Below are 17934 nucleotides of genomic sequence, written 5' to 3'. Positions count from 1 at the left end.
CAAAACTTTTACAGCTGTTACTATTCCATTCTTAGAGATGAGGAGCCTGAGGCATGAAGAGGTGAAGCCCTGAGCTTGTGAGTGGTATAGGTCCATCTGATTCCTGGTCCCTCACTTTATTTTTTCTTTTAACTTTTTATTATGATATAATTTCAGGCTTATAGGGAAGTTTCAAGAATAAAACAAAGAATTCCATTGTATCTTTTATCTAATTTCCTTACATGTTAATATTTTTACTATATTTGTTTTGTTCCCTGCTCTCTATATGTATATACATATTTTCCCCCCTGAACAGTTTGAGTTATTTGCAGACATGATGTCCTTTATGCTAAAGTACTTCAATGTGTATTCCTTAAATATAATATTCTGTTACATAGCCATAGTTCAATGATCAAAATCAGGAAATTAACAAAGACAGTAATGCTCCTCTTATCTTACTCAGATTAGCATGGTCTGTGCTTCCTCACTGGACTTCCTCTAGTATTTTATCCCTCTGTATTGTTCTCCATGCTGCCATCAGAGCTGGTTTTAAAATGGGTGCATTGTGTCATTTTCCACTGCAAAAAGCTTTCATAGTTCTCCATTTCTTACAGAATAACATTCGGCAGGCTTTGCATGCTATTCAAGGTCCCTTTTATCTTTCTGGCATTCTCTAGTTAAATTTATCAGAATAGTAGTAGTATTACATGTTTTTTCTGTAAACACTATAGTGTTTTTAGATTATAAATATAAGAACCCTAAGTACTTGCTTGTAAAACCTGATTGACAATTGCACTTTTAAAAAAAAACAAAAACTTTTTACATTGAACTTATTTTAGACCTTAAGAAAATTTGAAAAATGGTAGTACGAAGAATTTCCTTATATCCCTTACCCTGCTTCCCTTAACGTTAACCACCAAGAATAGGAAATTAACATAGGTGCGATATTATTAACCAAGCTACAGAATTTACTTGAATTTTATTGACTTTGCCACTAAAGTGCTTTTTATTTTCCAGGATCTGATCTGTTTTGTACTAGTGTACTTTTCTGATTCCAGGATCCTATTCACTTTGCATTTAGTTGTTATTTCTCCTTACTCTCTCGCATTCAGTCTTTATTTGTCTTTCATGACCCTGATTCTTTTGAAGAGTATAAAGCTATTTTGTAGATTATCCCTTAATTGGGATTTTTCATGATTAGAGTAAGGATGTGCATCTATTTTTGATACCTTGATAACTTACTTAGTTTTTCTTTCAATAATATCTGTGCTATGTCATTAGGTCGTCAGACTAAGTCAAAGGCCTACTTAAATGGGGACATATATTTATTTATTTGGTATTTTGAGTGTAAGGAAAAGAATATTTTTAAAACTTTGATCTGACTTTGTCAATGTTTTTGTGTAGCTACTTCAGAGTCTTGGTTCAGCAGTTTGAGGTACAGCTTCAGCAGTACAGACAGCAGATCGAAGAACTAGAAAACCATCTTGCCACTCAAGCAAATAACTCACATATAACCCCTCAAGGTAACATGCTTTCTGTGGTGATTTTTTTTTTTTTTTGATAGTACTATTTTTTGGTGAGAAAGGTTAAGGTGTCATTACGTAATAGATATTCTGAATAACTACTAGTAGTTGTCTTAAGCTGCTATAAGAAAATTTCCTTAAGGCCTTGATTAGATCTTTATTCTCTGTAAGTAGAAAGTGCTTTATTATGAATTCTTACAATGCTAACCAGGACAGTAGTCTCAGGGCTTCCTCCCTTCCCCCTGATGACTAATGCAGACACCCTGCTCTCAGTGTGCTCACTGTGCTGTCTTCTCATTATTCGTGCAACTATTCATGTAGTTGTTTCCTCCTGTGCTTTAAACTGTACCAAAAATTGGACTCAAGTAATAGAGAAATACCAATTGTGTTACATAGATATTTGTGTGATAATATAATTTTCTTTTATAGATTTGTCAATGGCTATGCAGAAAATTTATCAAACATTTGTAGCTTTAGCTGCACAACTTCAGTCTATTCATGAAAATGTAAAGGTAAGTTTTCATTACCAGTTCACATATCTGTATATCTAGACCCAAGTGATCTATTTTTTTTTCCAAAAAGATCCAAGTATTCTATGCAATCAGCTGTTTTAACTTTTTTCAGTAGTATATGTAAACAACTTTCTGCATTAATATGTATATTTCTTCAGCATCATTTTTAGTAGTTATATAGGATTTCATTGTATATACATGCATAGTTTCCTTAACCAGGCCTCTTTTGTTGGACATTTAGGTTGTTTCCATCTCTACCACTATAAGCAGTACTACAGAAAATAAACATTCTTAGTAGCAAAATCATTTTGCACTGCTTTAATTTTACGTATGTTTTAAATACTTATTGGTCATCAAATGCTTACATTTTTCCCTTCTAAATACAGGGAGCTATTTGTGTTTATTAAATAATATAAATAAAATAATTTGTCACTGAATATTTTGTATCTTGTGTAATGTTAGTTTTTAAAATTTAAGTGAAATGTTAAATGTAAGTATACTTTTTCCAGCTAGTTAGGCAAATATAATTAAATTCTTTTTTGGAGTTATATAGTCAGAAAAACCTTTAAAATTCAAAGTATCCAAACCTGAGTCTAAATAAATTAGTAACTACGTAGAATACAGTTTGAGATTACCATTATTTTCATTTTTATTTTAATCTGGTGCATAGTAATAGATTTTTTAAAAAGTTAACCATTTAAATTATACCATGTTTGAAATGAGCATACTTTGGACCTTTGCTTTAATATATTTAAAATTCCAAACCAAAATTTTTAGATAATTTAGTTTTTTTTTTTTTTTTGGAGATAACATTTGTAACTTTAATATGACAATTTTATGTAATGAGAAAAACCATGGATTTTGACTTCTTGTTTACTGGGCACAGTTCTATAATTCCAACATTCCATCCTTGAGACCTTTGCCTTGAATTAAGTTGATGAGAGGGCTAGAAACACTATACATCAGTACATTGTTCATAAAACTGTGCAATAGTTGGGGTTTATATTCTCCTCCTGCTTTCCCCCATTCTGGCGCCCCTGCCATAGTTTGGAACCCCCCTTGTCTTGTCCTCTACTTCAGCTCTCACATCTGTCCCCATTCTCTCCAGGGTCTCCTTCCCTTCCCTGCAACTTTCCCTCCCGGCAATTTTGCACGCTACCTCTATCCCAGTGATTTGGTTTCAGCCTGTAAAACTGTGTCTTTGTCATTATGCAATGAAATCAGAGAGCCTCTGCTTCACGGTTGGGTCCCGGGATCAGGAGACTCCTCTGAGTCTTTGTCCAGTCTCATATGATCCAGCAATTCCACTTCTGGTATATACCCAGGAGAGTTGAAAGCAGGGTCTCAAGGAGATATTTGTACAGCCATGTTAATAGTAGCATTATTCACAGTAGCTTGTGGTTTATATAGCAATATTCCTCATCCATGTCTGACGTCAGATAGTTCGCATGCCAGTCACAGTTAAATCTAATTTGCTGTGATCCTGGTAAATGGGAGGTAATCAACAAGTCCTCAACTCCAGCTCAGAAACAGCACAGAAGACATTTCTGCGGCGTCCCACGAGGAAACGAAAACTAAACAGCAACTTCTTCTGCCCACGTGAAAGATGGCGCTTAGATAATTTAGTTTTAAAGAAGGAATTTTTATCGAATTTTCTTGAAATGTATAGGTCTGTAATAAATATTACTTTAGTTTTTTAAAGGGCTAAAGATGATTCCCTGTTGATACTTTGAAGTCTGTGTTGTACAGATTTTTTTTTTTTCTTATTTTTTATTGTGAAAGTTTTCAGATACACACACACAGAAAGTAGGGCACTATTGTAATGAATGCCCAGCTACTCACCACTCAGCTTCAATCATTATCAAGATTCTGCTGGTCTTGCTTTATCAGTTTTCCACACAGAGATGCTTTTTCCCCCTGGAATATTTTAAAGCAAATTCCAGACATGTCATTTGTAAGTATACATGCTTTTTCAATGGCAGTTTCTCCTCTCTGGTTTGAAGACTACCCTTTTCAGTAACATGACCATAAAACAGTGAGACAGATTCACACAAAATCACCTCTGATCATGTTGGATAAACTTGACATGACAATTTGACCTACTCTTTTTTTTGTAATGCACATTCCTAAGAACCAAAGGATGTTCTGTGAGCAGATGTGCTGTGTTGCCATTTATTTTCAGCTGTTTTTAGTGAGCAAACTATAGTTTCGAGATTTACTTACTTATAGAAATCTCACAAGAGGTGGGTTTTTTTTATTTTTGTTTCTTGTGTATTGTTTTTCATGCGATAATCTGCTGAAACAGGCTTAAACTACCTGAGCCAGCCAGTCTTCACGGACATTAACAAAATTGGACATTGTATCAGTAATTATATAAATCATGGCTGAGGTCAGTTTTTTTTGTTTTTTTTTCCTTTCCTTAAACCAGTTGTCTTTCAAGTCTCTAAGGCAGGTCTTTATTTTCTAATACCTGAAGTAGGACTAAAATTTATGGGCCGTTGATGCCAAACATTGCATGGGTATGTGCATATAATTGCACAGTTGCACAGAGAAAAGGGAGGATGGATTAGGGGGAGATCAATTTTAATAAAATTCATTCTTCTGATATCACATACCCTACTTCTGACTGGATTTCCCATAGTTTTCAGTTTTTGGCAGGCCTGCTTCAATACATTGTAGAGGTAGGGAAGTTTGGAACTGGAACATCAAATACTGATGTCCACACAGGAGGATGATAACTTTTAAATACTGTAAATAATAGATTTCTAAATGCTCTACATGTTAAGACCAAAAAGGCTAGTACTTACTAATTTCTGCTGAGAATGGTAGGAAATCTGAAAATTCTACATCTCTTCAAAAAGTTGTTTGAAACTGATCCAAATTAGATTAAACCTTTAATGAAAGTATTTAGTAATTCTGATGTGAAGTAGAATCGCTCCCGTTAATGGCCTTAATCAGGGCAGATGTTGCACTGCTTGAACCAGTCCACTTTATGAACTTGGTAATTTTCCTTTCTTAATCTGAAATTATAAGCTCACTATCCCCACCCCCCTGGTGTGGTGACACAAGCTCAACATGAGTCATTCTCACTATAAAATAGTCAAATAATATTGATAAAGTAAAAGTTCTCTTTATACCCTCCAACCTCTCTCTGCTAAGGTAACCTCTTATTTTAACCCGTGTCACCCAGGCCTTTTAAAGAAGGCATTTACTAGTTTTTAGCCTTTTGAATGTAAAAGTTATCAAAAGGTTGGGTGTTGGAGGGGGAAACGTGAAAAACTGGAATATTGAAAATGGAATTTTAGATATTACTTTGCTTGTTTAAAAGCTTTGCTAACTTGTTTTAAAGAGGGCGTCATGGAGCCAGAATATTTTAGGCAGTTTATTGTAAAGACATGACAAAAATAGGGAAGAAAATACTTAAGAGAGTAACAGAGCTTGCATGTATCACTTCCCACACCATGCCTTTGATTTGCACCTTAGGGCGAATGTGTAATATTGGCAGTGTCTTTCCTCTGTCTGCTTACTTATTTCCTAGTTAGATTATTCATATATTTCCAAAGTCAACAAAGAACTTATTAACTGTCTCTTTTTTCTTTTGTTTAGGTGCTAAAAGAACAGTACCTTGGCTATAGGAAAATGTTCTTGGGAGATGCTGTAGATGTGTTTGAAGCCAGGCGAGCAGAAGCCAAGAAGTGGCAGAATGCACCCAGAGTTACTACTGGACCCACCCCTTTCAGCAGCATGCCAAATGCAGCAGCCGTTGCCATGGCTGCAACACTTACACAGCAGCAACAGCCTGCTACAGGTCTGAATGCATTCAAGTTATAGCTTACTTACTGTTCAAATGCAGAACATTGATGTGCATTTTTCTAAGTCTTCCTTTTGTGTTAGCACTGAAGAAATTTCTATGAGTAGCTGTTCCAATACAATCTAAAAATTGTGATGGACACAATTATAAACATACCTGATAAAAAAATGCAGGGTAGTCTTAGCAATAATTATACATCAATTGGATATTGAATATTGTGAATTACTTAATGTTATTTGCTGTATTGCTATAAATGCCCTTTAGAACATGGTGTTTCACTACCGAATTACATTTAAGAATATTAGATTCTAAAATCGTGATTGTATCATTTATTGTTTTAAAGTCAGAGATAATCCAGCCATACATTGCATTTTTCATATATGATACTGATAGATGGTGCATTCTCATTTCCTCATACATAGTGATTACAGAGTTACCCACATTTAGGATGAAGTACATTGTTATGAGTGAAGGTGTGTTGAAGATCACTTGTTTGTTTTTATGCATAATGACTGGAAACAGAGTACAGGTCCTCTTAACCAAATTTGGAAGAAAGTACATGCTAGAATTATTTGTACCTTTTCAGAATGAACAGAACAGTAGCAAGAGCAGGAAAAAGATGTTTTGAGATGTTCTGGATTGCACATTAAGAAGTATGAACTGGGAAGCTGGGCAGATGATGAAAATAATTGGTGAGATACTGGAAAGCAGATAATTTTAGTCCTTGGTTTAATTCCACTTCTAACAAGAGAAACATTTTTGTAGTCTAGTTCTGCAATGTGGAGTTTGGTCCTGTGTCTTTTGGAAATTATTGTCTTTACTTCTGCAGTCTCTTTTTTTGTCAGGCTTGAAGTATGACATAGAAAATGTAGTCTTAATGGATATTGATTTTTTACTTTACTCATTCATAAATTTTTGAGTAATGCTTATTCCTATAGCATGTGTCTTTCTGAGAGTTCCATATAGTCCAGTAGTAAATTATAGTACAAAAAGAGTAAAACACAGGCATATCTAGATTGCATTCAGGCTGCCTCTACTAGGGAAGCATTCTCTGGTTTTCAGTACCGGCAGTTTAAAAATTATTCTTCACATTTGGAGATGACAGAATTGACTTACCATCAGTGAATGGCTAATGATTGGTTTATGCCAAATCGTCCACATTCCATGGCTGGACCCGTGTGAATAGTGGCTCACAGTGGCACTCTGTAGTAGTTCTCTAGCTGGCTGGAGTGTAGAATTCCATTCTCAAGTTATGGAGGGAAAAAAAGTCATTATGTGGCTGATTCCTATCAAGTCAGTATAGGAATCAGTCCCATAATTAGTGATTATCAGTTCTCCTGATTATTTAACCAGCTAATCAAACCAACATAATACCAATTTACTTTTTTAGAGCCAATATTAATCTTACAATAGATCAGATAAGCATGGGTTTTGGTTAAGTATTCTTTAAAATATAAAGGATTTCCATTTTAATAAATACAACTTGAGAAAGGTCAGTTACTTAAAATGTCATGGTATAAATGAATTATGTTCTGTGGTATACAACTAAATTTGAAGCAAAACCACTTGTCAGCATTGTTGTTTTTAGTTCTCTTATGTAGACAGTCTTGAGAGGTCATGCATTTTGGGCTCATGGACATATGAAGATATAAGTTCGTTCTGTACATATGAGTGCCTACTATGTGCTAGGCTCCGAGGATACAAAGGTAAACAATATGAGTTGAGTATGGTGTTTGCTCTCCGTCGTGGTGGAGAATGTTAGCTTGATTTAGAGTAATCATCTTGAGGAGCCTTTGCTCATTTAATTTTATTGTGACTTTTGCCACGCTTCAGGGAAACTTGACTGCTTTCTGTGTTCCCTGCAGTTCTGAAACCCACGTAAGGGCTTCCTCATCGGCTGGCAGGATTGTAATTTATCAACCTTAAACAGTCTTACCTTGTTTTCATTTTGAGTTGTGTGGATTTTTAGAACTGAGAAGCTAAACAATAGTATTAACAGTTTTGCATTATGTCTTCTCTTTTTCCTTTTGTTTCTTTGAAGGCCTCCCCAGCTCCATAGTGCATTCCTTTATGCATCTTAGAATGGTAGTTATTCCAGTCATGTCACCACTACAGGGAGATGGATGAGGTCTCTTAGATATGTACTGCTTTCATGAGTTACAGCCTTTTGAGAAATTCTTGCATTGTGCTTTGTACTCACTGACTTATTCTTTATGTCTCGTGACTTTGAGGACATCTTTTTTTTTTTTTTTTTTTAAGTGCCAATAACAAATTTTAAAGACCATCTAGATTCAGTTAGGTAAAGCTGGTGTGCTGTTTTTATACATCACTGTTGATCTGTGCAAGATCTGAGTTGTCGGGTTTTGCTTTTGGTTGCATATGAGTTCTTGACTTCATTAATGTAAAAAGTGCAGATAGCTTCTTAGGCTTCTACCTTCTGAGGGTGGTTTCTGCGTAGTCTTTCTTGGAGGTGGAGGTATGGATTTAAGTGACTTCTTAACTTTTCTTTGGTGTTTTTTAATGAAAAAATATAATAGAGATTAGGCCTGCATGATTTATGGTTATTGCTTCTGAAGACTAAAGAGAATTGATGAAAAACCAGCAGGCTAATTATGTATGAAATAAGCATCGATACATGGATAAATGACATATTAGTAGATCTTGAGTACACTTGTCCATCAGTGCTTTTGAAGCCTCTTAAAAAGCTTAAGACATTTACATTAGGATTATCAGTATAATTTTAACTTAGGATAGATTGTTTTAAGCTAATGTATTGGGATTAAGTTTTGCTGTTGTGTTTTGACACTTTTAAAAGTTCTTGATGTTTACATAATAAGACTATTCTCATGTGACTTAGCTGCTATTTTTAAGGAGAGCTGAGACATTTTGTTAGGAATTCCTAATTTCTAGCTTTTAGTGTAGGTTTGGACATTTAAGATGTAGTGTTAAATAGGAAACTTTAAGTATTTCATTTTAGTTTCTTGTAGTTTTGTGGTTTTGTTGTATTTAACAACCAAAGGAACATTCCCCATTAAATCAGTAAGTAAAATTTTTCAAATTGGGGAAAAGGCATTTTTTTGTTTCTAAGAAAAATTATTTTTAAAATATGACTTAGGAATAATCATACTAATTACATTAGGTATTTTGAGTATTATTGAAAATTATTAAAAAATTTTAGCACTTTAGTCCTTTTCCTGTGAATGCAGTTTTACTTTTAAGAAAGTAGAATTTATTCTGGAAAATATGAATTACAGTGCTAAACTTGATTTTGTTGTGTGTGAATATATTATACGGTAACTTTTGTAAAATGTTACTCTACATGAAGATTTCACTTTGGGCAATTATTGGGATATATTACTACTAACTTGGTTTTATTTATGGAACTAAGCCTCTCATTGAATGACTATTCAGATTTTGAAACAGATTTCTTGAATTGTTTACGTGACTTTTGCCTGAAGGATTTAGATTCTGCTTTCTAATAGTGAAACTAATTTATATGGTGGCCAGAGTGTAATATATGCTAATACTTTGGCATGGGAGATATTTATCATGAGTTTTTAATATTAAAAAATGTTATACATTTGCCTACTAGTTTTATAAATGATGTTGCCTTCAGAATTTGTGTGAAGGTACAAAACTCAAAGTATCATGTACCTGTTGTGCAATGGAAAGTCTTGTCATTGTCAGAGTTCTTGATTACCTATATCCTGAATATTGATGATTAGGGTTACTCTTAAAAACAGACCCACACACAACAAAAAGCATGTTATTTGAGTAACTCTTAACGACCTGTAGGGCTGAGGGCTGTGGTGTGCATTATTCTTTAGGGTCTCCCACCAGCAGTGCCTCTATCAACACGTGACACTTAGGTCTCTCAGTGTTCAAGAAACTGGACGTGTGTTTTCTACGTGTTATTTTTGTTAGAAATAAGAGAGTAATATGCTTAGTTTCTTTTTCCTATAGTAACATTTTACAAAAGAGCTGCTAGGCAGGTATTTTATTCTCAAATTGATCTCAAACTGGATGTAAAAATTTAAATCCTTTTTTAATTTATTTTTTAATAATAGTATAAGAACTCTGGCTGCTATTAGTTCTTATTCTTTATTTTCTGGGTAGAAGCTATTTGAAAAGTCCAGTTTCTGTCCCAGTGTAGCAAAATGCAGTTTCCTCTTTTTTTTTTTTAATGCTTTATAATTTTACACTACCTTTTGAATATACAAACCTCATTCTTCATTGAACAACTTGAAGGCTTTGATTTTTTTGAAAAGTTTAAATTTCAAACTGTATATTACTTTGGCAGTTCCCTCAACTTTGAGATGCACTGATCACTGTGCTTGAAAAAGACAAGACTGAAGATTGTACTATGAAATTTATTGAATAATTTTCATAAATTATTTATCAAATGAGAGATTTTTAGATTTTTGTATTCTGCTTAGTTAAAGAAAAAAAAAAGTAGTTAAAAAGAGAGGCTAGTAAGTTTGATGCTATTCTTGCCAAACAAACTCAGCCAAAATCTTTAAAGTAACAAACGGGAAAAGGATGACTAATTGTTCTGCATCTGAGTACATTTTCCAAAATGTTGGAAAGAAACTTCTGAATTGAAATCTTGAATGTATTGAATCTGTCAAGGTACACAGCGGTGCCTTTGTAAATGTTCATTATCTATCTTATTTAATCAGGTGATAAGTGGTGTAATGTAGCAGAGCTTAATAATAGAACTCAGTTATCACTTTTTGTGAACAAGTTGGAATTGTCATGTTACTGTGTAATTGATTTGCTTTAAACTGAACAATAAATTTAATAAAATAAAACATTGTCTTGTTTTTTATCTATTTATTGTATATATTATTTATATTTCATATAAAAAGTGATGCCTAGTTTTTTGGTACTTACTCTTATGAAGTAACATGATAGTTTTGCCACGTTAGTGTCAGTCTGATCAGTTGAGACTTGACTCTAACGATAAGGAGCTTGTTTTAAAAAGAAAAAAAATAAAAACCTTTACTGATTACACCAAGTAATTTCATCAGAAAACAAGTGGGGAGATCTAAAACCATTCTAGAAGTAAAACTAAAAGAATTATAATTTACAATACATTAAAGATTTCAAATTACTTAGTAGGGTAAATTAACATTCATCGTTCAGTGTGGTAAGCCTCTTAATTGTATGGCACAAACAAGTCACTTAAAAACAATTTTGTTTTGGATAGGTAAATCAGTTAGGATAGATAAATCAGGCTGGGGAGACATCCTGAAAATTGAGTTTTAGCAAATAGCATTTGTCAAAATTAATCACTGTTTATTTAAAAAATAATTTCATAAAGAAACTTTAATCTTGAAAGAGTAAGGCAAATTTGTTTTTTTTCCCCCCCCATTTTTTGTTTTGTTTTGTTTTGTTTCTGTTTTTGTTTTGTTTTGTTGTACCAGGGCCACAGCCATCTCTGGGAGTTAGTTTTGGAACGCCATTCGGCTCAGGTATTGGCACTGGCTTGCAATCAAGTGGCTTAGGTTCTTCAAACCTTGGAGGTACACTTTCACTTTTCTAATATTGCAATGGACTATTATACATTTGAATTGATAGTAGCCTGTAAAAAATTTCTAAGAGGGTCTGCTGAAGTGAAGTTTCCATCTGACAAAAACAGTTCTCCAAACATAATTAGTGCTTTCTAGTATTAGATTTAGAACTTAAAAAAATCATTTCATCTTTGGTGAATAGTAAGTACAAAAGAGTAGTAAAATTAATTGGTAGGGATTTTCATATTTTCAAAGCAATATGCTAAAATGTGAAATTGCAAATTACTTAGTTTTAATAAATTTAATTAACTTTAAAAAATCAGTAGTCTTAATAACATCGGTTTGGAGTCCAAACTACTTCTGGACATACATCCTACTAATCATTATCTTCTTCTTCTGTAAATGACACTTTAAATGGGGAAATAATTTTTTTATAATTGAACAGCTCGGCTTCTGTCTTTTCCTGAGCATTTTTGGCATATTTGCCTTTATGCATACTTGTATATGTAGCAATTAATAGTTTTATAAGTTAATTCTAACTAGTAAGGTAAGTCTTCTATAAGTCGTCATGCTAAATACAAACATATTCACAATTCTCTGGTATGGGTATTTGAAAATAGAGTGTATTGTAACAATTGTATTGTCATTCATTATATATGAATAAGGTTCCCTTATTTCCACTAAAATACATCATCGTAAGAGGGAAGCCAGTGAGCAATCAAGGTTACTTAATATAGTAGACTCTATTGGAATTAGTAGAATTTTGGCAGACAGCATATGTCCTATGATCTATAATCCAATTTGCTATCATATTTCTTAGCGTTATAGGCCATAATACTGTCAAACTCAGTATTTTAGATAAGCTGTTGCAGAGTAGCCTAAGAGTTTGAATTTTATTTTTAGAGCACTTGACTTTTAAGAGAATGGAAACAGTCTTTACTTAGCAGAATCAACTCTTCAACTTTATATAATGAAAAATATTTCTTTATTTAAATTGTGAATAGTATTATTAAGAGAAAAACCATGAATGCTCCCACTCTAAATTTCTCAATTGTTAACATCGGCTGGTATGTGACAGGAGACTATCGTTACTGAGTAGGTTTAACGTGATTGACTATGTTGTAATTATGCAAGTTTTCAGTGGTAAAAGTTTGTAAGTGAAAACGTTTTGGTAAAAAGCAGAGTAAAGTTACCTTATGGTACTTGGCATTTAAATTGTTGTGCATGTCATGCTTATTTATGAATTTAGTCAGTCTTTTTTTTTTTTTTTTAATGAAATATCCCTAAGTAGCTATGTTTATATCTGTTTGACATCATATTTGAATGGTCACTAACATTGCTAGTCCATTTGGGAGAGAAAATACTAATACGATCTTGTTCTTTATAGCTTTGTTCTTTAAAAATTACTGATGGGTCATAAATTTAGTCTAAATACATAAAAAATGTTTATCTCAGATTTAACCTGATTCTTCCAAAAGCCTTATGCAAAAGAGTAAATCACAGGTTTCTGTAATAGCACTGTATTTATTAGACCTTTGGTAATTTTAGGTTTTACTTGTCAGTATCCTTTAACCTATGTTTTACATACCATTGTATATTTCTCTATTACCCTTCCACTAGGATTTGGAACTAGCTCTGGTTTTGGATGCAGCACCACAGGGGCCTCCACATTTGGATTTGGAACAACAAATAAACCCTCAGGAAGTCTTAGTGCAGGTTTGTGTGTTTTTGGCCTGAATTTCAGGCAAATTTAAAGATGCAAATTATTTAATTTAAAAGTATAAGTATTGTTATTTCCAGTATCCAAAAATGATCCCTGATTCAGTTTCTACCCCCTGAATGAAGCATGCAAGCCTAACAAATCATACAGTTTTATCTCTCTTATAAACTAAAAGGTTTGTGAAATATTTCTAACAAGACTTATTAGTTTGATATAATAAGTAATTATGTCCTCTTTTAACTAAGTAGAGAGTCTTTTAAACCCAAAGACTAGTTTCATGGTTAAACAAGTCTCTTCATTATTATAAAAATAACCCATGATTATAAAGGTTTTAACCCAGTTTTTATCATTATTTATTTAGGAGAATAATTTTTCTCCCAAAGAGATGTTCTTTAGTTATCAGTCCCTTTGGTTTTAAGAACACCAGGCTTAGACATGATGATTAATTGGATTCTTTGTTCATTTGAAATAGGTATATAATCTTTTGACTCTTCGAGTAGAAAATTCCAGATTTCTTCTCCATTTCCTCTATGTTCGTAAATAATGGCTTGTTTTAACATGCAGTGCTTAGGAATAAATAGCATGTCTGAAATAATGACATAATACTTATTAAATTACGTTTAAATTGAGGGAATTTTAAGGAAATTCCATTTAATATTAAGTGGTATTTAAAATCAGCAGTTCCAAAAGAGTAAAATAACAGTAGAATTCAGTGGTTTGAGAATTATAATCTAAATATGGTACTTTTAGTTAAGTAGGCAGTGCTAGTTCTTGATCTTAGTTTTGCAAAGGTTCTTATAAAATCAGAACAATTGGTACTACTCTTTGGTGTGTTCATTGCCCTGAAAATCGTGGGTTAAGGCCTTCTTGGAGGACTTAGGATTACAAGAGTGGGTCCAAAGGTTGTGAAGTCTCTCTTTTACATGTTGATAATATGTTTCTAGAGGGGCTGAGGAGGAAGGCACCATGGAATATTTAATTAACAGGAAAGCATCTGACAACTTGAAGTTTTCTGTAGAGTTCAGTTATTTGTGCTAAGGTTTCTCTTTTGGCCTGGATCACTAAATTTCTGTCTTATTTAAAGGTGCCTCTTAGTTGTTAGCTAAATTATTTTCCTGTAAAATTCCATGTTACAAAGTTAGGGTTCTAAGATACTTGTTATTTTTATAGATTATATATTCTTTTAGCTAGAAATTTACCTCTCATCCCCATTTTTTTATATTTGTTTTTGTTATTTAACTTCTGATACGAATATTTTCTTCCCTAAACATAAGGCTTTGGCAGCTCAAGTACATCTGGGTTTAACTTCAGCAATCCTGGCATCACGGCATCAGCTGGTTTGACATTTGGGGTGTCCAATCCTGCCTCTGCAGGTTTTGGAACAGGAGGACAACTCCTTCAGTTGAAGAAACCTCCAGCTGGAAACAAAAGAGGAAAAAGATAAACATATGGGTTGATGTGGTTGAGAGAATTCATAGCAGCATCGTTCATTCTATGAGTCTATTTTTCTAAAATCGATGCAGTAATTAAATTGCATCCCAGGAGATTTATAAAGTTTTGATATTTTTCCCTACTCTGGAATCTGAACTTTGTTCTTGTTTGCCATGCTAAACATCTTTTTTCTTGTGAATTTGAAACCCAGTTGTGTATTTTTCATTATTTTGATTGTCAGTGTAAGAAATGTTCTGATTACATCACTGATTAGTAAAACCTATTTAACCTGGTGTCGTAGCAATGTTTTTGTTGATAAGGTTTACATGATGTGAATATATGCACATTTGTTTCTTATACAGGTGGTATGAACTCTTGAGTCCTATACTGGAATCAGTTTGTTCCTTGATAAAGGCCTTTTGAACTACACTGCAGGGCATCTTGTGAATACATATGTAAATATATACAGAATAATACACACAGTTGTGTGTTCATATAAAATATATATTTACAGACCTACAACTTTTGCCTCAGACTTGTTCCCCTTTTCTAAGGGTATTCTATTTTTCACCTTTTAAGCTTCAAATCCTCAGTGCTTGTAGAATGATGAGCTTAGAGGTACCAGGTCATTGCAGTTATTTGCTTAAAGATTTAGTGAAATGATTACTGGTGTAAATATTTGACCAACTCTGCTTCATTGCCCCCCAGTCTTTTCCATTTTTGTTTCCACGTTAACCTCTAACAGCTACTCTGAATGAGGAGTGCTGTAAGAATCATTGAACAGACTTTAACAACTTTTATTATCCCATATACCCTCATATTGCCTATATGAGATGTTTTCTCATATCTGAGATGAACCTTCAAGAGCATATTTGAACTCCAGACTGGTGTCTGGGGGCAAAGAGCTATTAAGCCAAATTGATTCTATGCAGGTGAAGGATGCACTATTACTTTAGTGGAAACTTTTCTAGCTATTCCAATACAGAGTTCTTTCTTATAGGGCTATTGATATTGACACCAAATGGAGTGGTTTATCAACCTCTTAATGTCTTAAGTAAGTGCTTAATTTGGAATAGAGAAACAATATATTTTAAGAAAAAATGTATTCTTTGTAGCAACTATAAACTATCCCGTTTTAACAGTGAACAGAATCCCAGGTAATAGCACATAGGCATGTCAGATTGCATCTGTGTAATATTTGTCTATATTAGTATTAGTGACATAGAGTGGGTGAAAAAGAGGGCCCTTGGAAAGAGAACTGCCTTAGCCATGATTTCAGACAGAAACCATTAGGTAGACCTACTTATCTTTCAAGTACAGTTTTCAAATGGGATGTGAACACGGAATTTCATTGAAAATAGTTTAATTTTTTATATAGAAGGTTTTGTACATAATGTGCATCAAGTGAATATTTTCAGAATCATTTTCACCAAGACACCTTTTTTTCTAAAATAGGTATTGCATATATATATATATACACACACATATATTTTTAGTATAATGTTAGTTGGGTTTGATTATTAAAGTGTTGTTAAGTCTGTTTTATTTATCCGCATATAGCAATGATTGGCTTTTTGGAATTGAAACTTTTGCGCCTTGATGCATTAAAATAAGGAAAATGCTTTGTTTCTGAGCACTGAAGTTGTTTTTATTTTTGCATACTTCTCTAATACTGCAATCCCCAGATCCATATTTTGGGGAAGGGTAGGAAAATGTGGGATTTTGTGTTTTGAATTACTGTCGGAATTAAATACCCAATTACAGCAAACCTTTTTTTTAAAAGGACGTTGCATTGTGCTGCAAAAATCTGAGTATTTATATTTCTTATTTTTTTCTTTATATATTTTACATTTTAATATGTTGAAGCACTGGAAATTTGTAACAGATCAATTTGTGATAGGAGTTTAAATGTGTTGTCATTGTCCCGTTGTCTTCACTCTGTCCAGAGCCTATCATTATGTAAACAATAAAATTTATTGTGTCAATTGCTTTGAATCTTTATAGGTGTCAGTAGTTCTTAATATGTAATTTTCTCTTTATTGCTCTTTTATTCCCTTTGGTCGGTTTTTAGTGTTTTCTTTTTACCAGGTTAAATATATTGCTTCTTTAAAAAATTACAGAGTGAACACAAGATAGTAAGTTCTTTGTCACTTGCTTTTGTCTTCTCAAGATTACAAAAACATAGTTATATAGAAGAGTATTGGGTAGAATGTGAAAGTCCCCTTCAACTCCCAGGCCCTAATCCCACTTTCTTCCCCTGAGTATATACTGTTCATAGTTTGGTGTCTATCCTTTTGGACCCCTTTAAAAAATGCTGTTTCCCATGTAACATGTACAAATGTTCATTTTTTCCTTTTCCCTTTTATTTTCTCTCTCTCGTTTTCTCACATTTTATCATTCTCTCTTAGATCCTTTTTTTTCTAACAAATGGGTTAAAAATCTGTATGTGCTATGATTTGCTTTTTTCCCCCTTTAATGATAGATCACCATGTTTTTCCATGTCAGTCCATGTAATTTGCTTTTTATGTACCATCCCATAGCATATTCTCTGTGCTTGGGCAATTCAGTTCTTTCCAGTATTTCAGTTTTACAGAAAAAGCTGCAGTGAATATCTTTGTACGTGGCTCTTTGTGCTTATGTTTAATGTTTCTTTGGGACTGATGCTTGAAGAGGAATTACTGAAAAGGCATACAGATTGTATTTATTAATGCCAGATTGCCTTCCAAAATTGCTGTATAAGTAATACACTAATGCAGCATGTATGAGTACCCATTTCCAAGTATTCTCTGTAACCCTAGATATTATCAATCTTAATAGTAAGTATTTGTGAGGTTGAGCTTTTTAATATATATTTAGCCATTTGCATGTTAATGTAATTGCATGTTGATATCCTTTGTCCATTTTTATACCAGGTTATTTAGTAGGGTTTTTTTTCTTAATGATCTCTAGATAATGGACATTAGTATTTTTCTTGTGAGGTAGTTTGGACTCCTGGAGTCAGCTGGGTTCAGACCCTTGCCTTGAACCTGTGTGATCTTGGGCAAGTTATTCACTTTTCTAGACCTTAAGCTTTATCATCTGAAAAATGGGGTTGGTAAAGATGGGTAGTTGTATTAGTAATAGAATCGAGCCCCTGATGCTTTGCAAGCATGACTGCTCTTGCTGCACAGCAGTACCTCACTGCTGGTAATCACTAGAGCTGGGTGCTCTGTTTCGGTACTTGGCGGGGAAGCTGCCCTATCTTACTCTTTTTTTTTTTTTTTGGTTTTTGGTTTTGTGTGGGGTGGCCATTTTAGGACACTTACTCTTTTTTTTTTTTTTAAGATTTTATTTATTTATTTATTTGAGAGAGAGAATGAGATAGAGAGAGAGCATGAGAGGGGGGAGGGTCAGAGGGAGAAGCAGACTCCCCGCTGAGCAGGGAGCCCGACGCGGGGCTCGATCC

At 33.6% G+C, this 17934-nt stretch overlaps 1 protein-coding gene across 3 annotated transcripts in view; it reads left to right on the top strand.

The window, feature by feature from the left end:
- The window catches only part of NUP58 (nucleoporin 58), a 39983-nt gene extending 23499 nt beyond the window's left edge, over window positions 1–16484 (top strand). For all 3 annotated transcript variants that reach the window (XM_036117250.2, XM_078070552.1, XM_036117249.2), the window contains 6 exons: window positions 1384–1502; window positions 1932–2014; window positions 5621–5822; window positions 11252–11350; window positions 12959–13054; window positions 14333–16484. In XM_036117250.2, coding sequence (XP_035973143.1) covers window positions 1384–1502; window positions 1932–2014; window positions 5621–5822; window positions 11252–11350; window positions 12959–13054; window positions 14333–14502 — 769 coding nt within the window. In that variant the 3' untranslated portion in view covers window positions 14503–16484. The remainder of the gene's footprint in view (window positions 1–1383; window positions 1503–1931; window positions 2015–5620; window positions 5823–11251; window positions 11351–12958; window positions 13055–14332) is intronic.
- Window positions 16485–17934: the final 1450 nt, after the last annotated feature.

Source organism: Halichoerus grypus, chromosome 4, assembly GCF_964656455.1.
Source record: "Halichoerus grypus chromosome 4, mHalGry1.hap1.1, whole genome shotgun sequence".
In the NCBI taxonomy this organism is placed as follows: domain Eukaryota; kingdom Metazoa; phylum Chordata; class Mammalia; order Carnivora; family Phocidae; genus Halichoerus; species Halichoerus grypus.
This window is presented reverse-complemented; position numbering and strand designations above follow the sequence as displayed.